Source organism: Panthera onca, chromosome C1 (assembly GCF_046562875.1).
Source record: "Panthera onca isolate mPanOnc1 chromosome C1, mPanOnc1 haplotype 2, whole genome shotgun sequence".
Classification (NCBI taxonomy): Eukaryota; Metazoa; Chordata; class Mammalia; order Carnivora; family Felidae; genus Panthera; species Panthera onca.
This window is the reverse complement of record NC_138346.1, coordinates 68,037,085-68,064,912: the sequence shown is the minus strand read 5'-3', so window position 1 is coordinate 68,064,912 and position 27,828 is coordinate 68,037,085. Positions and strand designations below refer to the sequence as shown.

The 27,828-nt window shown below is 39.4% G+C and overlaps 1 protein-coding gene across 4 annotated transcripts in view; it reads right to left on the bottom strand.

The window, feature by feature from the left end:
- The window catches only part of GRB14 (growth factor receptor bound protein 14), a 117,088-nt gene that overhangs the window by 27,723 nt on the left and 61,537 nt on the right, over positions 1-27,828 (bottom strand). For all 4 annotated transcript variants that reach the window (XM_060621246.2, XM_060621245.2, XM_060621247.2 and 1 more), the window contains one exon: positions 14,968-15,124. In XM_060621246.2, coding sequence (XP_060477229.2) covers positions 14,968-15,124 — 157 coding nt within the window. The remainder of the gene's footprint in view (positions 1-14,967; positions 15,125-27,828) is intronic.

Here is a 27,828-nt window from a genome sequence, read left to right as displayed (position 1 = left end):
TATCGTGTCTCAGACATTCAACACTCAGTAGTGATCTGTGACCTACAACACCTGAACCCTTGAAAGTAAAGTCATACTTAAATGGAAGCTTATTCATCTGAAAGGAAATTCCCGTAAGAGCTCAATGAATATGGATGACTTCAAGTTAAGTGTGTATCAACACTCTGGGGTTCTGTTCCTAACTCCAATGGCTCTTTTTCTGTCTCATTGACAAGCTCCCATGGTTCCTCCCTCCTAAGATGTCATCTTTGGCTCAAATCTTTTCTTTCCCTTTCTTAAACTAATTCACTCTCTTCTCTTCAGCCATCCCATCTGTCAAGTTCCTGGAGATGGAATCTCTGGCCACAGTTACTTTCACTCGTGCTCTAGTTCTAGCTGCTAGACTTTCCACCACCTCATACATAGTTTGTCTAAATCCAGAGTCAGTATGGTGATTCCCCCAAAATATTAATTCCAGCAATGCTAATTCTGAGTATATAACCAAAAGAAGCAAAAGCAGGATGAGAACAGATATTTTTACACTAATGTTCACAGTAGCATCCTTCACAAGAGGTGGAAACACCCTACTGCCCACCAACAGGTGAATGGATAAACACGTACTGCAAACATACAATGGGATACTTAGCCTTAAAAAGGAATGACACATGCTACAACATGGATGGACCTAAAAGATATTATATGTAAAATAAGAATACACAAGAACAGATACTGCATGATTCCATTTATAGAATGGTACAAATAGACAAATTCATAAAGATGGAAAGTAGAATGGTGGTGGCCAGGGACTAGGGAGCAAGGAGTTATTGTTTAATGGATTTGGAGTTTCACCATGAGAAGATAAAAATGTTCTGGAGAGGGACAGTGGCGATGGTTGCACAACAATATGAATGTACATAATGCCAATGAACTATGCTCTTAAAAATGGTAAATTTTATGTTATGTACATTTTATCAAAATAAAAAAATAAACTTGAAAACAAAGTCTTCTTTTTTCTCTTTCAAACTGCTTTTTCCTAAATTCTCCTATCTCCATTGCATCTTTATATCCACTCCCATGACCTCCACTTTTGCTATCCCCAGATACTAGAGATTTCCCTCCAAGTGTCTCTCACACAACCAACAACCCCTCACTCATTCTCATGATCACAATCCCAATTTAGACCCTCACCTTTTCTTAACTAATCTCCAAACCTCTAGTTTCTTATTTTTGTAATCCAACCTGGACACTAATACTACAGCAAGCTTCATAAAACATATGTGTCAACGTGACCCTTGCTCAAAAAGCTTATCTACTTCCTACTTTCTATGGGATACACCCATGGAGTCTAGCAGTTATACCATTCATTCATCCATCCATTTGGCAAATATTTCTTGAAGGCCTACCACGTGTCAGACATTCATCCTGGGGCTTGGAATTTTGTAGTGAATAAAACAGTCAAAAATCCCTGCCTCATGGAGTTTTCATTCTAATGAGAAGATACAGACTATAAATAAAATGCGACTCTTAAAAGGCAGGAATAAATACTACAAAGAAAAATAGAGCAGGGCATAGGAAAAGAGGAGGTCATAGGGGAAAGGAATTCATTTCAAGAGCTTGCCGGATAGATCTCGCTGAGAAGGTAATATTTGAACAAAGACCCAAAGGAGAAGGGGACATGAGCCAAGCAGACACCTACAGGAAGAACAAGAACAAAGCCTTTGAGGCAAGAGCAACGTTCCGTGTTTGAAGTACAGCAAGGAGGTTAATGCGGCTGAAGCTGAGTGAGCAAAGGGACAAGTACTAGGAGAAGAGGTTAGAGAAGCAATGGTGATGAGCTAGAAGGAGGCCTAGGAAAGACCCTTCAGTTCATAGTGAAGCTCTGGCCTTTCCTTGGAGTTTGAGGAGAAGTCACTTTGAATAGAGAAATAACACGAACTGACTTATATTTTCATTGGATTGCATCGGCTGCGGAGGAGAGCTGATTTTAAAAGCTTCAAGGTGGGGACATCTAGGTGGCTCAGTCGGTTGAGCCGCCTGACTCTTGATTTTGGCTCAGGTCATGTCTCACAGTTGTGAGACTGAGCCCCACATAGGGCTCTGTGCTGACAGCACAGTGTATGGATCCTGCTTAGGATTCTCTCTCTCTCTCTCTCTCTCTCTCTCTCTCTCTCTGCCCTTCCCCCACTCACATGTGTGCTCTCTCTCACTCTATCTCTCAAAATAAATAAAAAACTTTAAAAAAAGACTTAAGGGTGGAAGCAGGAAGCACATTTAGTAGAATATTACAATTAATGAGGGGAGAGATGATACGGCTTGGATTAGAGTGGCAGCGGTGGAGATGTACAAAGCAGGCAGAATCTGGACATATTCTGAAGATAGAGCTAACAGGATTGGCTGACAAATCGGATAGGAAATGGAAAAGAGAGGGTAGTTAGGGGAGACACCAAGGTCCTCCACTCAAGCTCTTGGAAGAATTGTGTTGCTATCAATGAGTCTGAAAAACTATTAAGTAGGTTGGGAGAGTCAGCAGTCACTGAGATATCCCATGGGAAGTCACATCCCTAACAATCTCTCTATCCTTAATTTGGTCTCCTTCTCACACAAACCAGCTGATATTTTCAAGCTTATGAAACCCAGGTTCACATTAAAAATACTATTTTCTAAGCATGATATCCGTATTTTTTGCAACTGCACAGGAAGAAAATTTCAATGTAGTCGGCAAAATGTTTGCTTGTTTGTTTTACCAACCTGTGTTTCTTTGTACCCACTGCCTCTCTACCACTGAAGAAACATCATATGTTCTGACCTCAAGCTACACTATACAGAGAGGAAAAAAAATAAAGAAACGCATTTCCTCTACTTTTGAACTTCACAACAGACCTTACCAATCTTTGACAAATATAAGTGCTTGGGGAGAATCATGTCTAGCCAATCTTTGATGGCCTCATACAAGGATCCACCTTCTATCTTCTGGGAAAGGAGCTGTAGTTAAGGTGTTGGTGAAGAAAAGGACGGAGTAGAGACTGCGCTAGATAATAATAAGTGGATGGTATAGGTCCCAAGTGACCCTGTATCCTGTCCCCTTCCAGAATGAGAATGCTTTCAGGGTGATGAGTCGATGGTGATAAAACACCAGATAAGTTTAACGGTGGTATGTGGCTCAAACTAGAGGGTAGCCTTAGGAGACATCTCGTTTCCAATAGAAGCCCTACATCCAGCATGGTGGAGAAGCCATAACTGAGGGCAACATCAGGGCAGATGAGTCCATGGCATCCCACTCTGAAGAAAGAGCATGGAAGTAGCACCACATCTCCAGCAGGTACAGGGAAGAGCTAAGACAAGAGTTCAGACTTAGGGGGCTGTATGGTTCAGTCAATAAGCTTGACAGGAACAGAATATGAACAGCTGGACAAGAGTTAGGCAAACACCTGTCCTGGGACTTAATGCCTCAGCAGAAGGTTGCAGAAGTGAAAGCAGGTCTGAATTTTCAACTGAGAATATTTTAATCCCATATGTAACTCATTTACAGAACCTGAATTTATTATTAACCCCAACAAGACTGAGAACAATCCACACAAAAAAATAAATACACAGAAGATTAAACTGTCTGCTGTGAAGAAGACAGGAGGCTGAAAGTAAAAAATTATTCAGATTATTGAAATAAAGGAAGTTACATTTTTGTAAGTCTCCATCTGAGACCTTTCTCCTTGCCATATTTAATTCTTTTAATATTTTCAGTTCAGTACGCTGAACAATGGCTCCAAAGACATCTGGAACCTATAAATGTTGCCTTATATGGCAAAGTCTTTGCAGATATCATTAACTTAAAGAGACTGAGAGGAAGAGATTATCCTGAATTATTGAGGTAGGCTCTAAATCCAGTCACAAGGATCTTTATGAGACAGCGACAGAAAGAGATGTGACCCAAACAGAAGAGGAAAGGGCAATGTGACCACAGGGGCAGACTCAAGTGACACAGCCACAAGCCAAGAACGATGGCAACCACCAGAAGATGGACGAAGCAAGGAACGGATTCCCTCTAAAGCCCCGGAAAGAGCCTGGCCCTGCCATCATCTTGATTTCAGCCCACTGACATCAATTTTGGACTTCTCACCTCCAGAACTGTTACAGATTACATTTCTGTTGTTTGAAGCCACCAGGTCTGTGGTAAAGTAATATCACAGCTTCATGAGAGTTATATTTCCATTTTTCAGAACAGTGAACATCTCAGGATTTGAAGAGCAGCCAGGTGTCTGATCCCAAGTCAATGCTTTTCCTCTGCAAGTATTGCCTCTGCCTTCACTACAGCTCCCACTTGAGGGGCACCCCCTACAGCCTCTGCTGGGCCTATTTATATCCTGTTCATTCTTTCCATATCAACTAATATCCTCTCTCATGTTCCTGCACCTCTCATGTTTCAGCTGCCTCAAATTCTTTTATTTTGAAATGTGTTCAATAAATATTTGCTAATTAAGTCAATAAAAAAACTGCATTTTGAGTGTAAGGAGAAGGAAAATAACGGGCAATATTTCAAATCACATCAATCTTAACCTCACATGAAAGTAACATAAATCACTTGAATTTGGACTGCCCCAAAAGAGGAAATAAAACAAAAAAGGCAGAAAAGCCAAGCTGTATGTGAACAGCTATGACAAGTATGTCACGAAAAGCACTATCAAGTACTATTTGTGACCACCAACCAAGCAGTAGTCTACATGTAAACAAAGCCCAGAGTAACAATGTAGAAAGGAACAATAGAGTACGGTATTTGCAGAAAATTTCATGGAACCGTAATACCAAACGCGTAAGTAATGCATTACTAGCATCAGGAAAATATTCTGGTAATCTTAAGAAGAAAAATTTCTTCAAATAAAGCTAGACTAACTAGAGTATGTGAGATAGGGCAAGGCATACTTTGCATTCCTTCAAAGAGGATTTCTGGGTACTCTACTGAAAATTCAGAAAACACATAAGAAAGCAGACAAACAAAGCCCAGAGGATCAGATGCAGCTACATGTTCTCACCTCACACACTCCCTAGTAATGGAGATAAAACTTGCCTACTACACAACCTGGCTTTCCAAAATCGTATTATATTAATAAGCATTTTCAATTTATATATTTGTATCCAAATTTGGATGCACTGTCATATACCATCCTACAACCAAACCTCATTACGTTAAAGGATTAATGTTACAATAATCCAAATAACCCTAAAAGGCATAATTATCAGTTAATCACATCTTGCAGAAAATTCATGGTTTCTTTTTTTCAAGGCAGACACCTAACTAAATACAAATCTTAACAGGGAGGAGCTCAACATGAAGATACAAGATGCCTAGATGGATAACTTTGAGAGGAAAACAAAAAAGCTCATAAGCGGGGGGAGGGAGTGAAAAGTTGCAGAAGACCGGCTTTGCTTTGCTTAGGTTAGGCCTGGGACATCATCACCAAGACCTGAGAACAGAAAAAACAAAACAAGTACTGGTCCAGAGGGCTTCTAATTAACTTTCCACTGACGCTTCCTCTTTAGCGCCATTCTAAAACCAAGTGGATTTTAACCAGAGGAATGATCCCACTGAATAACTTACAATGCACGTCTTAAATATCAAAAAGAAACAAATTAATTCTGCGACTAGAAGCTCTTTGCCTCAATACTTGAGAACAATGATATTAAGAACTGTCACCCAGAATGAATCCAGAGACTTTTTGGGTTGTCTTGTGATAAATGACGCAGGTAACATTCTCATAAATTCATCACGACTCTTTTAAAGACCTTATTTTTAAAACTTCATAAATTCACCTAAAATACCATATTAAAATATACTATTAAATCTTTATGGATACAAGTCTGCTTAGAAACTTTTTAAAGTATTTTTCAGTCACTGGAAAGTGAATGACAGGGACTATATACCATTTCTGTGTAGGTAGAAAAATAGAAGAGAAGCCCTCTTAAATAGCTTCAAAACAGCATCCAAAAAAGAGAAAAAAGGGGGAAAGTCTCCAAACACTAAAGAAAAGCTTTCTTGAAACCAAAACAAAAGCTTCATATCACTTTAAGTTTCATTTCTGTTTCTGATAGATCTGTGAAGTGTCACAGAAATACAATGAAACATTACCAAATAATAAGTACAGAAAATTCTGTTCCTATTTAATTTCAGAAACTTTTTCTTTAAAAACAAAAAGGAAGAAGAAGAGAGGAAAGAAGTTTCTTCTGAAACTGTTGATTTCACTTCAAAGTCTTTTAAAAAAAACCTCAATCCTCCCAGAATGGAAAGTGTTCACCTGTGACCTTCTGCCTGGATTTCTTCACTGAATCTACTGAAAGTACAGCGTGGGGCTCAAATAGAAACCTGATTCCCTACTCTTCTCATCACTTGATAAGAGAAGAAACAAAAGTGGCTTTTACCTCTAATTCACCCAGAAAACAATTCTTTGTATACCTTTGTTACAGGAAACTCCAGGAGACAAATGATCCTTGTACTTCTCTGGGCTAGGTAGAAACTACATACATTTTGTCAATCTTATTTTCAGATAAAAATGAACAGCCTCTGACCAAGCAAAACAAAAACTGGAGAAGCAAAGAATTAAATAAGGCTCGATTCTGAAAGGTTCCTTAACCTAAGAAAACTACTTAATACCAGAGAGATCCCCTGGAAAAATTGCTACCACCATATTCAGCTCCCCAAGTACAATTATTAGGAAAATGATGACACTTAGTTTGATGGCTATAAAGGCCCTGCAGATTATTGTTCAACAAATTGAAGTAGTCTTCATATTAACTCAGACTCACCGATCACAACTTGTATTCATAGAAATCTTACTTTTCTGCAAAGCATTTGCATATACATTACCTCAAGCTGACTGGTAAATAACCGAAGAGTTTAGAAACTGCTTCCATAAATTCTAAGTTACGAAATACATCCTTTACAGACTTACAATAAATTTCCATCTGAGCATTGCATCTGATTTCTTTGGCTTCTTTTCCATGTCTTTTCCTTCTATGTACGTTGTAATCCATCCTTTGAACTGCTTGATATAAGTACCTTATAGTTTAGTATGTTTTAGTTCAGAAACCATTTATTTGTCTTAAACCCTGGCTTACAAAGATGTATTCAGAGATCCATCTCTCATGGAACTACTGTCTAGTTTTCATAATATGACCACTATTAAGATATTTGCAGAAGGGGCGCCTGGGTGGCTCAATCAGTTAAGTGTCCGACTTTGGCTCAGGTCATGATCTCACGGTCCGTGGGTTCAAGCCCCGTGTCGTACTCCGTGCTGACAGCTCAGAGCCTGGAGCCTGCTTCAGATTCCATGTCTCACTCTCTCTCTACCCTTCTCCCACCCACACTCTGTCTCTCTTGCTCTCAAAAATAAATAAACATTAAAAAAAAAAAAAAAAAAAGATAGTTGCAGAAAATGTTACAGCAGCTCAGAAGACGGGTAGTTGGCCCAACTTGGAGCTTCAGGAAGATGTCTTAAATCTTTTAAAATTTCTTAAGTTTTTAAAACTGTGTTTCTTTCTTTTTTTTTTTTTCTTTGATTCTAAAATAATACATTTCCACTATAGTAAATTTGAAAAGCATGGGCAGCTGACAATCACAATCCATTTTTAAGCTTACCAATCAGGAATTAGCACTTAACATTTCAGTATAATCCCTTCTTGTTTTTTCCCTGGGTCCATATGAATGTATGTATATGAAATTTAGGAGACACTGTGTGTGTGTGTGTGTGTGTGTGTGTGTGTGTGTGTGTGTGTTTGTGTACATACATATATATATATATATACACATCCAGTCAGTCATCATTGATTTTATATCTGCCCATATCAGTTTTCAAAGGGAGGACTCCAAAAACATGATCAAGAGCTGCATAACTTACATACTACGGATGTACTTTATTACATCCCTTGATTGCTATAACATTTTTCTAATTCATCGATATTGTAAATAACCCTGCTTGAACAGCCCTATACCTATTTCTTGGCCAAATTTGCTTGTTTTCCACACCCCAGTCCAGCATGTACTTGTGGGAACATCCCCTCCTGGGACACAATCCATCACGATCACTCCCAGTGTTTCTGGCACCACTCTGTTATTTTTAGGATTTGCAATTTCCTAAAGGATGTATAAGAAGCAGTGGTGCCAGTAAGTACCCTAATTGTCTCAAGAACAGTAAATATCCTAATTGGAACACAGAAGAGACAGACCTGTCTCCCTACCTGCTCTCAGAGGGAAGGGGCAACTCTACTTGATAAGGCTGAGCATGGGATGCCTCCTAATGCTTTTCTTTCTCTCTCTCTCAAACCATGGCACTACGTTAGCTGGCTGTCAGCTTGGACAACTGAGGGTTTTCATCTTGCTTTGTTTTCATAATATTTTTAGGAAATGGCTGCCAGTTATACCTTACTATCATTTTTAACTAAAATTCCAAGTAAGCCTTGGAAGAGGCATAGCCAGGTAAAGACGGGTGAGAAAGAACTTGCTGAGAATCCTAACAGCACAAGCAAGGAAACCAAGGAGTGGAAACTGTAGTATATGCGGGCGACTACAGGAACTTCTTTAATGTATAAACGTACAGGAAGAAGAGGGGGAGACACAAGGCTGGAGACAGGAGAGGTAGTCAGGTCATAGGTGTTACAAGGCCTGCAAAGGACCTTGGGCCCTAATGCATGAAGAATCAGGGCTGCATTCACAAGGATAACCTTGGTATGACCAGAGGCAAAGGGACCTGTTATAAGGCTAATATAATACCTGAGGAGAGAGATAAGACCTGAATGCAGGCTAGGAGAACAGCGAGAAGGAAAAATCAGCTGGACCAGGAGGCAGATTTAGTTATAATTCTTCACTGGTTCATCTTTTCTTTTCTTTTCTTTTCTTTTCTTTTCTTTCTTCTTTCTTTTTTTGATGTTTATTTTTGAGAGAGAGAGCACAAACAGGGGAGGAGCAGAGAGAGGGAGGGAAAAGAGGATCTGAAGGTTCCACGCAGACAGCCTCGAGCTGGATGCAGGGCTTGAACTCACCAACTGGCAGCAAGCTGGATGCGGGGCTCAAACTCATGAACTGCGAGATCATGACCTGAGCCAAAGTCAAATGCTCAACTGACTGAGCCACTCAGGTGCCCCACTGGTTCATATTCTCTGCCTCCAGTCTTGGTGTGCCACCAGGACACCACGCCTCCTCAGAGCTCAGGTCAGTTTCAGCAGAGAAGGAAGCCTAGCGCCACATATCCTAAAAGCTTCACAATTACTGGTACTGGTGATAAGAGTGGTCACAATTCTGATGGCTGGTAGGTTACAAACAACGCTGAGAGTACAACCACGTTTCAGCTCCAGACAACAGGAACAACACTTGTGCTTCTTTGGTAAAAAAGAAAAAAAAAAAAAAAAAAAGTAAAGGAACAGCTTCAAAGCAGGCGGCTGTGAAGCTCTTTTTTACCACTGTTGTGCACTGTTTCTGTCTTAAAGAGATCACGTGGGGACAGCTGCACACATAAAAATGGTTTCATTAAAAGCCTCCAGTCATTCATTTTGCTTATTAAAGCCACTCCACAATGATATTCACAATGGAACTCTCAGCTGTCCCCAGCAATGACACTAAAATACAATTAATTCTTCTTCCCGAGGAGTCCATAGGTATGCGCTTGAGGTATTGTGTTAATTGCCACAGCTTCATACCGTGGCTTCAATTAGGAATCAAAATGGGAGCAAGACAAACATGGATCCCATTAAGTTCCAGAGGACTTAAAACTGAAGTTTCTGCCCCCGCCCCACTCCCCCCTCAATCCACTTAACACTGATTGTAAAAGCAAAGGGCTCCATCTGGGGAACCACAGTGACATCCAGTGGCTATGAAGTAAAACACACCAGTTACAAAACGTCAACACAGGAGAGAAGGGCAAACATTTGTAGATGTACTGATGTTTTAAATTCAATGTCTATAAAACTGTGTGCAACTGGAACCTCATCATAAGATGATCCAAAATCAGGAAAATCAGAGATTCATAACAAAATGAGGATGTTTAGCTGCCTTCAATGATTTACTCTGCCTATTAAAATTCTCAGCAACATACATTAATAATTATTGCCAGAGGATATGAACTATTGATAGTGTACTCAAAGTTCCAAAAGTCATGTTACCGTTTATGCTATATACAAATTCAAGGAGAAGCCATTTCCAACATGATCCTCTTTCTCGGCCAGAAGAAATAACTGGCTGTGCTATAAAGTGAACAGGATAGATCGGTTTGCTCCCAATAACTTCAATACCATTTGGTAGGAAACATTTACCGAAAAATGTTCTTGAGGGTTCAAAATTTTAACTTATACTCACATCACACATGAAAGAGACACAGAGTGAGACAGAGACAAATCAACCACAGAATCCCTGGACCGGTTGTCTAGTGGGATGAGGAGAGACAAACTCATTTCAATGGAAAACGCAAAGACTTTAAGAACGTAAAAGGACCTAGACTTGAGCAACATTTGACTCTGGGCAAGGTATCTCATCACTGAATCTTTGTATTCCTATATGTAAATGGAGCTTTAAAAAAAAAAAAAAAAAACGTATCTTGCAGGGTCACCATGAGGGTAAGTAATATGAACATCTATCAAGATTAATATTAAACCTCTCCCTCTGTGCCTTGCACATAGAAGATGCACATTAATAACAGCTATCACACACATGCATTTATATTAAAAAATACTAATAAGATGGACGTTTCCTTTGCCACAGAAAATGCCACTCTGAAAACAGACTTTAGATTCCATATACATACTATACTTTGAATATTAAGTGCTCCTCCTTCTGACTTTAGTAATCTGTGGTGTGCTTTACTGGATCAGAAGCAACAACAATAGCACATTTATTTTAACAACGTAAAATGTCTCTGAAACTTTCCTAAGCTTACCTTGGTCATTAACGTGAACTAAAGTACAGAAAACCCTTAACTCTCATTTATCCTACAAGTTACAACATTCTTGCCCATAATGTGTCAGGGTCTCACCAATACTACACCTCATACGTGGGTAGACAATACCGTGAAGATGCTACAGTGGGGCATGAGCAACCGGCAGAAATTACATATGCACCAGGATCAATCCAGGAAGCCACAGTTAATTTGATGTAGAAGCAAAATAAAGTGGCTTAGCCTCTAGAAGGTTGAATTCTGGCCTTCTTACCAGTATACAGCTGACTCTTGAACCATGTGGACGACAGGGGTGCAGATCTCCCCTTGTAGTAAAAAATCTGTATGAAACTTGACTCCCCCAAAACTTAATTACAAATAGCCTACTGCTGACTGGAAGACTTATTGGTAATATAAACAGTCCATGAATACTTTGAGGTTATATGCATTATATACTGTACTCTTACAATAAAGTAAACTAGAGAAAAACGTTATCAAGAAAATTTATAAGGAAGAGATAATAAATTTACAATACTAGACCGTATTTATTAGAAAAAATCCACATATAAGTAGATCTGTGGACTTCAAATCCATGTTATTCAAGGGTCGACTGTACTTTCAAAACTAAATCAGGATCGTATTTGCTCTCTGACTCCAAGACCTCCAGTCACTTTTTCTGTCACTCAATGGAAAAGTCAAGCCCCTCCGTGGCTTAAGAGACCCTACATGTGCTGGCTCTGTAGCTGCCCTACTGAAGTCCACTCCCTCACTCCCCACCTTATTCCAGAAGTGCTGGCCTCTGGCTGCTGCCTGAGCACAGTGCCACAAATATTCTCCTCCACGTGATGTTATCAAGGACATCTTCCCTGATCCCTTTTTTTAAAGTGCGTCTCCTGGGGCACCTGGGTGCCTCATTCCGTTAATGACTCTTGATTTCAGCTCAGGTCATGATCTCACGGTTTGCGGGTTCGAGCCCTGCATCAGATTCTGCACTGACAGTGTGGAGCCTGCTTAGGACTCTCTGTCTCCCTCTCTTTTTGCCCCTCCCCTGCTACTGCACGCTTTCTCTCTCTCTTTCAAAGTAATAAAAATAAGAAATAAAATGCATCGCCCACTCACCCCCAGCATGCTCTTTCCTTCTTCCTGCCTTCCTTTTCTCCCAGTATAGGCTTTTCAAAAGTTCCAGCTTTTCAAAAGTTCGCATTACAACACTTTGCTTTTACAAAAGACCTACATTAGTACCTGTTTTTGCCAACCTGCAGAAATCCAAAGAGGCTTTTCACTTTTACATAAAAAGGTGAAAAATGAAAATACCAATCAGCGTTTGCTTTGCAGCGAGCCCTTATAGAGGCAGCGTGCACCCTGGAGAGCAGCGACATGGCCCCGCCAAGCTCCTTCCAGGGAACTGCACTCAGCATCTCAGCATCAAGCCACCATAGCTTTGAACTTAGTCTGTGAGCATCTGGGCTTTATCTTGATTTATTCTGTGCATCTGTTGGCAAGATGCACCCTGAGACACCAGAAAATACTAAGAGAGATTATTTGTGGGGTCTGGGAATGCTCAAATATTGTTCCGTATAAATTAATGGTAAATGCTTCTTTGCTTTATACAGTTTCAGCTTATGAAAGTTTTCAGTAAGAGCACTCTACTTTTGGATATCAGGAGAAACCCATACTTATCATCATCTAAGGGGTTACAAATTTTAGTCATTTGCCTCTTATCTTTCTCTTCCCTCGAAAATGCAAACTCACAAGGGCAGTGGGTTTTTTCTTTTGTTTGTTCTTTTGTTTTTTTTGTCTATCATGTTCATACTGTACCCCCACGATCTAAGGCTGGGTATAAAATAGTCAATAAATATCTGCTAAATTGTTTGAAGAAGACAACAGGAAAAGGCAGGGAGAGTTCCTAGTTTTTGTGGAATCTGTAAGGTGAAATGAAAAAAAAAAGAAAAAGAAAAATAAGAGGTATTTTTAAGCGCACACACACATACACCCACACACACACACAAAAAGTCTACAAAAGTAAATGCACAGTATAATTACAGATTATGTTAAAATAGAGAAATTAGACAATAAATAAATAAGTGAAGAAAATAGATATTCGTTAGCTACCATCTAATGTTTCAGTGTATCCTTACAGAAATAAAGCAGCTAATAAATAAATACAGATATGGAAGATGGTAAATCTAATATGCATCAGTATTTGGAGAGCATTATGCCTGCAGCTTTTCTACTATTTAAAGATATAATCTGAGTGAAAACCAAAAGGAGGAAAAAGAACACAAGAAGGCTGTGGAACCCCATTTCTTTCCCATAATCTTTGGCCTGATGCATGGTTGACAAAGCCATGAGACAATATTCTCACATCTTTGATTTTATTTCAGCATTTCCAGAAAATAGAGTAATGGAGAAACATATTTCTATTTGATGCCTAAAATCTTAAACTTAGTATGCAACTCAAATTAATTCTCAGCGTTCCATTTGAAGCCTCAACATTAAAAGACCTGTGCGTTTTATTCCTTAATATCACTTGCTGTGGTTTCAGTGATTTACAGAGTAGATTTTTATTATTGAGTTTCAAGCTATTTGTTAGGGATAAACTGTCGTGACTATAATCAAAAAAAAAAAATGTTTTTTAAGTTGCTCCCAAAGAAAAAATTAATAGTATAGAATACTGTAATTTCATATGCTAATTAAGAGCATATGTAAACAAGATAAGTTTAGATAGAATATGGCAGATGTCTATTGAGAGTCAACATCATACTTTAAGGAGATTAATGGTCATGAATAGAAGTTAAATTAGTCACAAATATCAACGCAGAAAATATATGTTGAACTTTTTCTGCCCTGGGAAGGCAATGACAGCAAGTTGCCCTGGCCCATATAGCATACCTTCAGAATTCAGGTTTTCTGTGAATTTTACCTAATATGGCCAAAAAAAAAAAAAAAAAAAAAAAAAAAAAATTTTGCAGATGTGATTAAGGGACCTTAAAACTAAGAGATTATCCTGGATTATCCAGGTAAACTCTAAATGGTACCATTTTTATAAGACAGAGGCAGAGGGTGATTTGACACAGAGGAGGAAAATCCAGTGTGACCACGAAAGTAGGGACTGAAGTGACATGGCCATAGCTAAGGAATGCCGGCCGCCACCAGAAGCTAGAAGAGTGCGGGAACAGCTGGTCTTCTACAGCCTCCAAGAGAAGTGCATCCCTGCCGATGCCTTAAGTTCAACCCGACGATACTGATTTTAGACTTCTGGCCTCCAGAGCCACAAGAATAAAGTTTGGTTGTTGTAAGTCACCAGGTGTATAGCAATGTGTTAGAGCAGCTGCAGGAAACAAATATGGAATTCAAAGAATCGGATGGCATGAACATAACAAACCCCTTTCTTTTTCACTACTTATTAGGGGAACATGTTCTTTAACACTAATACCTGTAAAAATAAGAAAATGTGAAATAAAATTGTTGCCAAATTCTGTCTCACTCCAACAGAAGAATAAAAATTCTTTTAACTTGTTTTAAAAAATGGAGAAGAAAGCCCTCTACATTTTACAACACAGAGCTGCATTTCCAATTTACAAAATAGTTTTGAAGATTACTCTTTATGTTTATGACTTTAAAATGTAAAAGAGTTACTTAGTTCTTCTAGAAAAATTTAGGGTTTACACATCCATAAAGAGAAGCACCAGTGCAGAAATTTCCCATGTCTTCACTACAACCAGTTCAAAAAGTAGTTCAGATAACAGCTTATTTTATTAACTTCTCAAAATATGTTTACTGTGCTACCAACGATTATTATGGCATTTATCTTTCTATCAACTTGGACTCTGTGTTTTGGCTCCCAAATTTCCCTAAATCATTATTTAAACAAAGAAGTGTGCTAAATGTGTAATATTTCTACCCTTACTTTCATTTTGTGCTACGTTCTTTGTGTCCCAACCACCAACACCAAAAATAAAGAAAAAGACTACTCATAATTCTCTTCTATTTTTCTACGTCTGAAGAAACTCTTTGCCATATGATTGAAGCTATAAGGAATGGAAAAGCAAGGATATGGACTACGGTTCTGTATCCTTACCTAGACCTATGTGAGGCAGATGCTCAAAAAGGGTCCAGCTGTGGTCATCAATGTAATGATTCTTCAGGATCAACAGCTGGCAAACATCTCGGGCAGTTATGTCACTGGGTACCTCTACAGCCCTGCTGGTTTCATCTTCACTGTATACTTTAATTACCTGTGTAGGTAGAAATAAGAAAATGAGCTAAAATAGTCTATTAAAAAATATCACTCTAATAAGTCGTCAAACTTATTGGCTGAGCTAATTACAAAGTCCTTATATGGATTCTTGTACATTTAATTTTCTAAAACACTGAAAAAATGTTGCCTATCCAAAACTTGTCCATAACATGTCAAATCACTATGTCTGACAACTTCTACTCTCTTCTCTTCAGTGTCTAAAGTAGAGGACGTTCAGTGACCATTTGCTGTCATTTCTCTACCACTCTGGTCTATTAAAAAGCTATATATCCCTTAACAATACTTAAAATTTTCCATTCCATATTTAAATCCTGTAATCCAAGTAACATGGGCTATTCATTCCCAGATATATACAGGTAGTAAAAGCAGTAAGTAAATCAGCCTTTATGGAAAGATGTCTCTATTTTCAGGTTCTTGAAACTTGGGCAAAGACTGGCTAGATGTGTACCAAATCATTTTTCCCCCTTGCAATTAGTTGTATCCATGGGATTGAGTTTTAGTCAATGGAATGTAAGCACATTCAATGTTGTACTTTCAGGCCTCATCCATAAAAATCTCCCACATATTGTCCCCCATTGTTAGGCCACTCTCCCACTGAATGGAAATGACTACAAGGACCTAGAGGGAAGAAAAGCCATAGGACAAAAAGAGCCTTTATCCCACCATGACCACACGAAAGGTGCCCAACTAAGAACACCCATATGGAACTTTGACATGAGCAAGAAATAAACTTTTATTGTGTTCACTTACTGTGAATTTGTATTTATCTATCACAGCAGCTAATGTTACTCTAAATTATACAGAATTAGAGAGAGTTTCATATACAACACTCCCCTTAACATTTACCAAGTTGTGCTCTGTGCTAGAATTTCCATTATTAACTATGGTATGGTTGTATATTAATTAAATTAATTATAAGAAGATAAACACCTATGATAATAGTATAGTAAGATCAACATATACACACACAAGTGGAAAATGATATAAAAATTCACTATAAGAAATACACTTGTTACAAAAATAGACATTTCAACATTTTTAGTAATTCAAACAAATGCAAATAAAAATGATTTATCAATTTTGTCCTACCAATTTTTTTTAATGTTTATTTATTTATTTTGAGAGAGAGCACATGCGCACAAGCAGGGGAGGGGCAGAGAGAGGAAAGAGAGAATCCCAAGCAGGATCTGCCCTGTCAACGCAGAGCCCGATGCAGGTTTGGTCTCACGAACTCTGAGATTATGACCTGAGCCAAAATCAAGAGTTTCATGCATAACCGACTGAGCCACTCAGGTGCCCTTGTCCTACCATTTTTTTTTTTTAAATTACAGTTAATAACAGTGTGATGAAATACTTGCTCTCTTACAGTGATAGGAGTGATATAATTGGTAAAACTATTTTGTACACCTATTGGAAAGTATTCAAAAGCATTAAAAGGTCCATTCCGTTGACTCAGTAATTTCCCTTACGTAAACCATCTCAGTAAATCTGTCCTAAATGTGGAAAATGGCTTTAAGCATAGACATACCCAGCAAAGCGTTACATATAATTCTATTAATCTAAATATTCAACTATAAAAGAACAGTAAATGACAGTACTTTCATAGAATGGAATATTATATAATGTCTCAGCATGTTATTCAAGGAAATGATATAGGAACTTTAAAAAATTCTTAGGTAAACGAAAATCATGACACCGAAGTATACTTTATGCATAGTACAGTGCAAATTTCCTTGGTAGACTGGCTACCAGGTACCTACCTGTCTTCTCTAACAATATTCTGGTTGCCTTTTAGAGCACACTCCCTCCCTCACCATCGGTCCTTGTGACCCCTGCAGCTCTCCCTCCAGCTCAGCCATGGAGACCTAGAGCTTCAGGGACAGGCTTACCAGAGCCGGCTGTTAAACACTCAGGAGCTGCAAGTCAGGCATCCAGCTTGAAATCAGCCGTGGTAGGAGCATGTATACAAAAAACATGTCTTTTTATGGCCAGTTTACCATACTAGTTCATACCACTGCCTCAGATCCGGATAGATAGTATCCAGACTGATCCACCAGCACCCAGAATCCCTCTGGCAACAGTTATTACTTCAGAGAAGGGCGTATGACCTCATCAGAGCCAGTCAGAGCCAATCTGGATATCTGTTCACATAACCGTAGAGTGGACCCTCTTTTCTATTGGGCAGACGTAGGATGAAGCTGTTATTGTTCACAAAGAGAAAGAGTGGGGGAAAATGAGGCCCACGTGGAGTAAGCCACGCTAAGAGATGAAAATAATCTTGAGAATATCTCAGAGCCCCTGGAACAAGTGAATTTGATTTCTTTGTGTTTTTATATGTGCCGTGTCTACTGGTAACACCTACCTACATTTCTCCCTTGCTCTAGCCATGGACCCCCTCCAGGTCAATCTCCATACTGCTGGCAGAAGAAACTTGCTTATTGCCAATCCAATCAGGTCGTTCTGCTACTAAGATTCTTCAGTGGCTCCTTGTTGTCCCAACTCAAGCAGCTCATCATATTTACTAAGACCCCTTACAAGGTGCACATCCTTTGCTAAGTGTTTTAATATAAGGCTGTCTGTCACAGACAGAGACTGTTGTTCATTTCAGAGAGCTTAAAGTCTAGTAGGGAAAGCAGTATTAAAAAAATAATAATTACCAACTAGAGCATAAACGTATGGCATATTACTAATCATAAAATGGAGCTTAGGTTAGGGTGAGAGACCTGGAAGGTATCTGTGAAAAAGTGATAACGTAAGGCAAGACTTGAAGAGTGGGCTAGAGCCAGGCAAAGAGAAGGTGAGAGCATTTCAGCTAAGGGAACAGAAGTCCCTTGGGTAAGAAGGAATTTGGCAAGTTCTAAAGACTGAGAGGAGTCAGGGATGGCAGGAGCATCAAAGAGGAAGGAAACTGAGGTGGTAGGCAGGATGGTGGTAATAGGGATGTATGGTCCTAAGTTCAGAATTGACTTAAGAACCATCGAGCTTTTAAGTCATAAACAAACCCATGGACACGGATACGCCTGGTGAGGGAGAAAAGGAAAAACAAAAGAAAAAGAGAATCTAGGACTGAACCCTGAGAAGTACCAATACTAATGGTGACTTAGAGGCAAGAAAGTCTGAAAGATAACATGAGGTAGAAAGGGATCCAGGAAAGTGGGAACACATGGAATAAAGCCCAAACTCTAGGATGCACGCAACATGTACATTCTCCAGGAAACCAGCCTATATTACAGGTCATTCTACGATCCTAGCCAAATAGGTCAGGTACTTGTAAGCTGTTCTTTTTTAGTTGCATGTGAGGTACCCTCTAACTGGGATCAACACTCCAACCACCAACAACGTACCTTATTTGGCAAATTCCTACTTACTGTTTGGCCCCAGTTTCCATGGCACTTCTTCCAGAAGGTCTTCCCTGACTGCCCAAGCCTTTGTAATTTATATTACTCTTTTACATACTCTTATTTTATAATTTTCTATTTGCAGGCCCTTCTCCTCAATTGTACTAATAAATTTCTTCAAGGAAAATCTCTGTTTATTTACCATTTGACATCATATTTCAGGTACCTGGCCCAAGGCAGCGTATGTATGGCTTAATAAAGATCTTCGGAACAAATGAACTTTGTACCCCTGTAGAGCCAAAGTTTTTTGACATAGTAAGTACTCAATACCTATTTATAAACTTTAATTTAAAAATATTTTGTCACAAAGTGTATGATTATTAAATCGTAATGCTCAGTAAATTCAAATTCTCCTCAATGATCCACAGATATACATGTTTTCTTACAAACAGTCCTAGGTAAGAATTGACTCAATATCGCTGTTTGTGGGCAGTTCTGAGTTTTGCCGTCATTGAGGTTGCTACATAAGGTCATATGAGAAAGGTCGTGAAAATACATCGCCAAGATCAGATGCAACTGTTTGACCTTTCACATCAATTCACTCGCTTTCTGGTTAACACATGTGGTTCACAAAGATCCCAAGATCTGCCTGTAATCTCCGTGTTTCCCCTGACTGCAAGCAGGGAGGCTAGTGTTCTTAAGGGCGTGTCCTGAGGACCTGTATCTGTGACAGACAACCGGTGGGATTCTAAGGGATGCTGTCCACTGCACCTCCACGTGCTCTGGCTGACGCTGACTGGGTCAGGCCCTGCTGCATGCTCCTGACAAAGACGACCACTCTTGAGAGGAAAAGAGGATCCAACCCTGTGACTGCTCCTTCATGTGCCACGATGATGAGCCACTGTCTCAGCTCCCTCAGAGGCCAGCTGGCAAATCTCACGTCAGGAGATGGGGGGCAAATGGGAATGACATGGAGGTCGCTGGGAAGGCTTCCCGACTACCCATGTTTTCTTACAGAAAACTCCCATCACCTGGGCTAACAGAAGTATGCCTCTTACTTTCATGCTCTATTTTTTTCTTATCTACTATATTTTTATATTAAAGGAAATAAATTAAAAAAAAAAAAAAACAACTGGAGACATTCTGAAGCCTAAGCCAAATTCAAGTAGTGGGCAAGAACTGAACAAGAGGCAAAGGAAAAGGCATCTAACCAATTAGGAAATGCCATTATTTTCTTCAGACTATATTACTGCAAATTTGAAAGAAACAGGTTGCCAAGAATCAAGACACATAAATTTAGAAGGGCTAGGCCAACTCAAATTTTTAGAATAGGTGCATGTACTCATTTTAAAATAAATAACACCCACTGGAAAAAAAGCTTGGTACTTTTGTTTGAGTCCCATTTTAAATTTGTATTTTTTAACTCCTATTTAATTGACATGTATCCAAAGTACACATTTACCTAAGAATGATAAAATTATATTTTAATTGATATTCCACAGGAATAAATTCCCGTCATCTCTCAAATCTACTCAATAATTGTGAAAAATTCTTTATACCACAAAGGGGTGTCTTGGTTAAAAGTCTCACTTTATTAGTATTTATTTCTCCTTAAAATATACGAAAAAGGAAATGCTTATGTAATAAGCCTTAACTCTCTACTAGAGTTGAATATGCCTCTTGCCAAAAGTATTACTACACAAAACTGTCCTATGTAAGAAAAAAAGTCAAATCATCTGAAAACCTACATGACTAGTATGGATTAAAACTAAGTTAAAAACTTTTGTGATTAGGTAAAAACAAGTAGCAGGGCTGCTCTTCAGAATTATTAGAGCAACATAATGGCATCCTGTTTCCTCTACACACTGAGTGGTAACAAAGAAATTTTAAAATCATATAATTACGCTACTTAATAAAGGGATATTATAATTTCAAGTTCCGTGATCTAAATTCCCAGCTTGCTTTATAAAGTGAAAAACGGGGAGAAAAATATTATTCATACTAATTGATCATTTGAAATTATATAGCAGCAGGAAGAAATCCTGCCTGACACTAAAAAAGTATAAGAACTTTCTTTGTTGCATCAATGACCAGAAAGATACTTGACTAGCAAGAGAGACATGCACTGATAAGGCCTGTCTATAACATCCCAACAGCATAAACAGAGCGAGTGCCCAAGGACAGCCAACAGGGTACACACAGGCTGTGTTTAGGAAGCCTTGCCCGGTCACTGTAATCCTGACAGTCAGAGCAACCTTGGCCTTTGGAGTGGTTTACAGTTTGAAAAACTTCTCTGGGAGCATATGGCAACTAGTGAAATAGTACCACACAGGAAAAGTAGCCCCCGCAGGGGATATGCTGAAATGTGGCTGAAGCAGATCTCTGTTTTGGCTGACATCCATCTTATCAAGACAGTTCATACACTTTATACTTCAACTCCCCTGACTGCCCTCCATAAAAGTAAGTGGAAGCAAAAGATTAAAAAATTAACATAACCCATTTTCAAAGCGGTAGACACAACAACATTCAAATATACAGGGATGGCAAGAAATGGTTAACTTTTTAGAAGAAAGCTTGAGGCCCCTAAAGCCTCAAGACTAAAAGATATAAAATATTTAAAAATCAAACAGCGGCCATTTCTGAAAAAATAAAGGGATAAAATCTGAAAGTCAATCCGATATGTATCACCTTGCCTCCAAAGCACACATGGTAATCATCTGCTACAATCACTGGAAATTCTGATTCTCAGAGCAGATTATTCATAAAGCCTTAGGAAAGCACTAGGCAAGGCCCCAAGAGGCAGCCGTTCTGCTCCTCCCTGCAGACCCCAGGAATGTGACGGTATGGTATAGATAGTCCTTTCTCAGCCTGGATTCATTCTGGAATATTTGAGACAAACTCAGGACTGCCATCTGGTCATGTGGCAATGTTACAGAGCAGAAGGGAGCACCGGTGAGGAATTAATACAGGGTAGCTTTCCCCCATGTATCCTTGGTTTTTTTTCAGAGGAGGGGGATGGAAGGTGGGATAATCACTCAGCAGGTAAAAAATAAGCATGGATTATGCATAAATACATGACCAAGAATCCACAGAATGAAGTGAGAAAAAATTTTTAAATAAAGAAAGAAAATAAGAAGAAAGAGCAAAAGAGGAAGAAAAAAAAAGATCATTGGGGATGGTTGTCTCTTGTGCCAAAGTTTTTATTTTGGGAAAATTTAAATTTAACTTTTAAATTAACTACATTTAAATACTACACTTAATATTTAATTAGACACTGACTCTTATTAATTACTATTTAATTTACAATAACTTAAACATCACATTTAAATACTAAGACCTTACCATGAAGAAAGTATATAACTTCTAAAAAGAAACATTAATTTATCCACTGTATCCATTAATTATCTATTTTGTTTACATATGGTTAATAGAAAGTAAGAAACAAGGCCCTTAGAGGTGTGACCTCAACTAGGTCCCAAGGAAAGTTTATTTTCTATAGCTCTTTAAAAGTTTATCATCCAAGTGCAATAGGATTATAAAGCTATCTTTTAATGTTTCCATTTTTTACTCTATTATTTTTAACAGATAGGCAATGCACTTAAATCATGAGAAATATTTTTATATCAAGGTCAGAGTGGCCCTGGATTTTTACATTCTTCTACATAAGGAATGCAGTGTCCTAAGATAAGAGAAGACAGTCTCAGATATTTTGAATTAAGTAACTCACTGTGTTCCCTTGAAGGAAATGGAAAATAATATATTCAGTATTACTTATTCCAAATCTCTAACAAAATGGCATACTTTAAAAAACAAAAACTGTTCAAAAGGCCCCAACAGCTCAAGGAAAGCTACTGCTTCTTTACGGCCACTCTGTTTTGTTTTTCTAATTGTCAAATATTTATTAAGAGCAAAAGAGTACATGGCTTAGAGAAGTCAGGTAGTAGGATGTCTTCCATTCTCTCCATTAAAAAAAGATATTCAATAACACATTTTACTTGAGCATGAGCAGCACATGTTCAATTAGTTATATTAACTCAAAATACGTATTGTCACCAATATCAGAATTACAGAAACTGACTGGCACAAACTTGTCTATTCCATACCCTTGTGGCTCCTTTCAGATCTACCCCCTATAATCCTTTCCTTCTTCTCTAACTCCAAACATATTATTTTGTTTTTCTCAGTTTCTTGAAACAGCCGTGCTCCTTCCTGACACGGGGCCTTTGCATATGCTACTAGAGCTGCTTTGTACACTATCTCCCCACCTTCTACTTTCCATCCCTCACATGAGCCATTATTTCTGTGGGGAAGTTTCAATGACCCTCTCAGTTTAGGTCCAGGCCCTTCATGCCATGTATGCATGTGCACAACCACGTGATTACTATCCATCAACCTCCACTGCTCAGAATGCTGCATGACAGCAGGGATGATGTCACTGTTTTCTTCCCCTTGTGTCTCTAGCAATTAGTACAGTACCTGGCACACAGCTGATAATCAAAACTATTCTTATAGTGAAAAATGAAGCCATCATGCATAGCCCTGCAGGAGACAACATTAGGCATTCCAAAACAGTAGCTTTGAAACCTCATAGGGTTTGAAAACCTCCAGGGGAGAAAAAATACCCGGAGACCAAAGAGAAAACACAAGCAAAGCTTTCATGAAATCTGTGAACTGAATAAAGGTGGAGAAGGTGACTTCTCTGGCCCATTTCAATTCTGGTATTCTATGAGAATTCAAAAAAAAAAAAAAAAAAAAAAAGGTCAGAGGACCTCTGGGCAGGACAAATATTAAATATTAGGAGTAAAGACACCAAGGACTGAAGAAGCAAAAAACACGCATGCAACAAGAGACAGACCGCTTTGCCAAGAGCAGAGGCACGAAGTTATGAGGAGCGGGTGAGGAAGCTCAAGTGTCAGGTGGCATGTTCGAGAAGGCTCTTCACCCCGCACTGCGGACCACAGGTTTCCATCGGTGCAAACCAGCAGGGAGCCCACCACGGAAGGGAGCAGTTTTCAGATCCACAAATGACAGAATGCCTTTTCCCAATGGTTGGAAATACAGAATTAAGTTTTAAATGAAAGTTCACAAGAACATGTGTACAAATTGGTAAGAGAATAATGGCAAACAACCACACGGTCACCTAACCATTTAGGAACCAGTTCAGCGACGAGTAACAGAACATATACCCTACGAGGGTTTATTAACCAAACTGAGGCAGACGGTTCCGAGTTCCGTGAGGCAGATCCACCAAGTCACCAGTGACTGAGCCAGGCTCCTTCCCTGAGTCCACAGTCCTCTAGGTCACAAGCTGGAACACCCCCACACCATCTCTGTAAAAACTCTGAACTTGTCTACATTTGTATGCGATTTCATCTCAGTGTGGAAATCACAGGGCCTGATTGGATAAACACATAAACGAACGCAGAATTAAAGGACCTGTGTTGCTGGGGTGCCTGTGTGGCTCAGTCGGTTAAGTGTGCCAACTCTTGATTTTGGCTCAGGTCACGATCTCACGGTTCCTGAGATCAAGATCTGAGTCAGGCTGTGCACTGACAGCATGGAGCCTGCTTGGGATTCTCTCTCTCCTCCTCTGTCTGCCCCTCACCTGCTTGTGCACACACACTCTCTCATTCTCAAAATAAATAAACTTTTTAAAAAAATGGCCTGTGTTACTGGAGATACATGTAGAACTTCCAGAAGTTCTGGATATAAATTCAAAATATACGGATGGAGATGTATGATGTATGAATTGGTTTCCCATCCAGCATCAAGCCAAAGGGGCCTGGTGTGGAAATGCCCCAAAGTTGACATTGCAGGGGACTGAGCACTGCCACACCTGACAGATTAGAACAGTAACACTGTCACATCATGGCCTGGCCAGTCTCCCATCCAGGAGAAGAGACCCAGTGTGCAGGCCAAGGGGCACGCAGAAAGTCTCCCTGATACCCCTCTACCCTCTCTGAGACTCCAACTCTGTTCTTGACCCTTTCTGCCCTTCTTCTCAGGCCAAGAGCCCTACAGGCTGCTCCTTCTCTTCTCCCTCATGGGTAGCCAGAAAGACTCAAGAGGGGGTTCAGTTTTGCGATTAAAAAACTGGAAGCCCTTTCAGTGTGCTCTGTTATGTGGCAGGGGGAAAAGGCAAAAGAGACAGCTCCAATTTCATTATAAAAGAAGGCAAACACTAAAAATAAAGTCTAAAGATGTCCCAAACCACGCACACACACACATCTACATATGCATATATGCGTGTTATTTTAGGACCTAAATCCAATATGAATAAAGAGGGTCAAATCCCAAATCCCACACTAATGTTTCCAGTGACTTCATCAAAAGAGTGTTCTCTGAAGCCTCAGTGTTTTTAAAACTCATGTAATTCCTGTGAAGATGCCAGTGCTGACTAATTCGTCTTTGAAGTAAAAGAAAAACCTTCACAAGTGCTAATGGTTATTCATATTTAAAGCAGAAAACCACTGGTCATGCTTATGTTGGACACAATGTTATTCCAGTATCTCGTTTCAGGGTTTAAGCAATCATTTATTCCCAGAATACCCAGAAGACATGTCTAGGCAAAAAAGTGAAAAAACAGTTTCACACAGTGAGAAGGACAAGTTGGGAAGGGGTGGAAAAAGTGTTAAGAAAAGAGAGGGGGAAACATGAAGAGTAGAAAGAGAACGTTTATTAGTGCCCAGAACACTGGGCTTTTTATTGCAATTCTTGGGTTGTCTGGCATCAGTTGAAGCACTTTCAGGAACTGCCTTATTTTACTAATTTTTAAAAGCACATCTCCTCACATTTAACTTGTCTGAAACTTGGATGTAACTTACCATCAGTGGTCTGTCATAGTTTAATTGGAAACATAGAACATAATGATGCTTCTTGTAACGTAAGGTGCCGTAGGATCAATGAAATGTGCTATGCTGTCTTTCTGGGACATTTGGGAGATATTATTGTATAAACTTATAATAGCACACAAAATATCACTTTCTAGACTTAACACTCCCATGCTGTGTCAGCACTAGGAGCAAATGATTTATAACCATTTTTGTAATTTTACCTTTTTTTCACTTTGCTAAATATTTATTTCATATCAGTAAAAACATGTATAAAGCACATTTGTGTACAAGAAATACACTCAGTGCTGCTTGAATCATAAAATATGAAAGGTCAAGAGGACTCTTGGACAACATCCACTGACATCCTCTCATTTTACAAACAAAGAAGCCGAGACTGAAGAAGGTCTGACTTGCTTGGGATGCTAGCTGTTCCCCGGCATAGCCAGCCAGAGTCCCTTCTCTGGGCTCCGACCTGCCTCGGTTCTTGCTGCTCTGCTCCTCCAACTTCCATGTGGCTGTAAGCCGCTGCTTCTACACGCCATCTCAGATAAAGTGTTAGATAACTAAAAACCACAATATAAAAATGCACGTATGTGCCAAAGCACCTGCTTTTGGAATATCAAGAGAGGTTGCTCCTTGTTTCACTTTTCTCCATATTAACTTGCTGGAAATCTGCATGTCCTGAAACAGCCAGCAGAGGGAGTCTTTACTTCTCAGCGTGTACAAATAGAGAAAATAACGATGTTTTGAAAATTACAACTTTAACATTCTTAACCCTGTGCAGGTACTATCATAATTACAAGCTTTTAAAATGTTTAAAGCTATTTTTAAATATTCTTAACAATTGGAATTTTTCAGATCAATCGTGTACATCCTAACTTCAATAAGGATTTTTTGGAATATATGTATACACACACACACACACACACACACACACACACCATACACACACACACACACACACACACACACACACACACTGTATATCAAGTCACCTCAGCAAGAATCCTTCCTGGAACTCAAGCTGGAGTTAGTCTGGTACTTAGAATGGTAATTTCAAAACATTTCTTTGAATATTGATAGAACTACCCAAACTAATTTATCTTCTGAAACTATAAAATCCCTGAAATTTTCGCTAATATAACTGAATGTATATGTCTAACCATACATGGCCGACTAGGAAGCGTTTATAATCACTTTCTAACAATGGTGTTTTTGCCAAAGATGATTTTTGAATTCCTCTTCTTTAGGAACAGTCTGAAGAGCAACTGTTTTTGATATCTTACAGGGGTAGAAAATCTTGACCCTATCCTCTCAGAGGGTTTAATATCTGAAACTACCAAAAGCCTTGCTTCTTTCTTCTGCCAAAGAGATTCTTATTTTCTAGACTTGGCTTCCGGTGCTGGGGAATAGTCAGGAGAGCCAGCCCTGAGACTGCCCCCAGGCAAGGGTCTGAGACTATTAATGAGCCTATTTTTAATCTGCCTTCCTTGCCAAATGTGGACCAGGCACTGTGGTTCACAGAACAATGTGGGTCATGGCCCTCATTCATATGGAGGTTCAGTCCAGGTGTTCATGGTGATGGTGGACTTTGCAGTCCGCTCTGTGATCAGATCCTCAACCACCAGGTTACGAGTTAGATTCCTCATACTAAAAATTGGCAAACTGCTGGCAAACTGATAGGGCTCAATTAATATAAGTGATTTTTATTGTAAATTTTTGAAATCAAATAAGGCATTCAGTAAGTCTCAGAGGCTTCTCCAGTACTATTGAGCGCTGAGAAACTCTGACATAGGGTTTAGTCGCTACACCTTTAGGGCAAGATTGAGTACACAACCAGATAAAATGACAAGAGGAAGAAGAGAGATAGGCAGAAAGGTGAGACTGGTCCAACCAAAGGACTGCAAGAGAGGGCAGAGAGCTCTTAGCGGCAGATGGAAATGGCCCCGCAGCAAGTGTGCCCACGCGGCTGGGAGAGGTGGCCTCCTGCATGCACGGAGCTGGCCCGGAACTCAGTCCTGCCTGGTCACGGACCAGACGTGTGCTGTGGGCAGCACTTAACTCCTCCAAGCCTCACACTCCTCGTCCCAAACTGGAATTGTCCACCAATCCTGTAGGGTTCTTATGAGGACTAAAGAGAATGTGTAATCAGTGTTGGACACATTAGAGCTGTTTTCATTTTATGAGTGTGTGTCGAGGGCAGTGAGTACACAGAGTTGCCCACAGCAGCAAGCTGGAGCTGGATAAAGGTAATGACGATGCAGGGTGGACTCTGAGTGGCTTTTCACAAGGTATGAAACCAGGGGAAAAGGAAGTGAATGCAACAGGGTCGCGAATGTAGAGAAGGAAATGCCAATAACAGGTGAGTATTCAAACAGTCCAATTCTATTTTTTCAAACATTGTGTTTATTCAACTAACAGTAATTATATACCAATGTTGTACCTGCCCCATGTTGGGCACTTGAGTCCAGTGATGATCAAAAGTGACACTGCCTCTGCCATCATGTAGC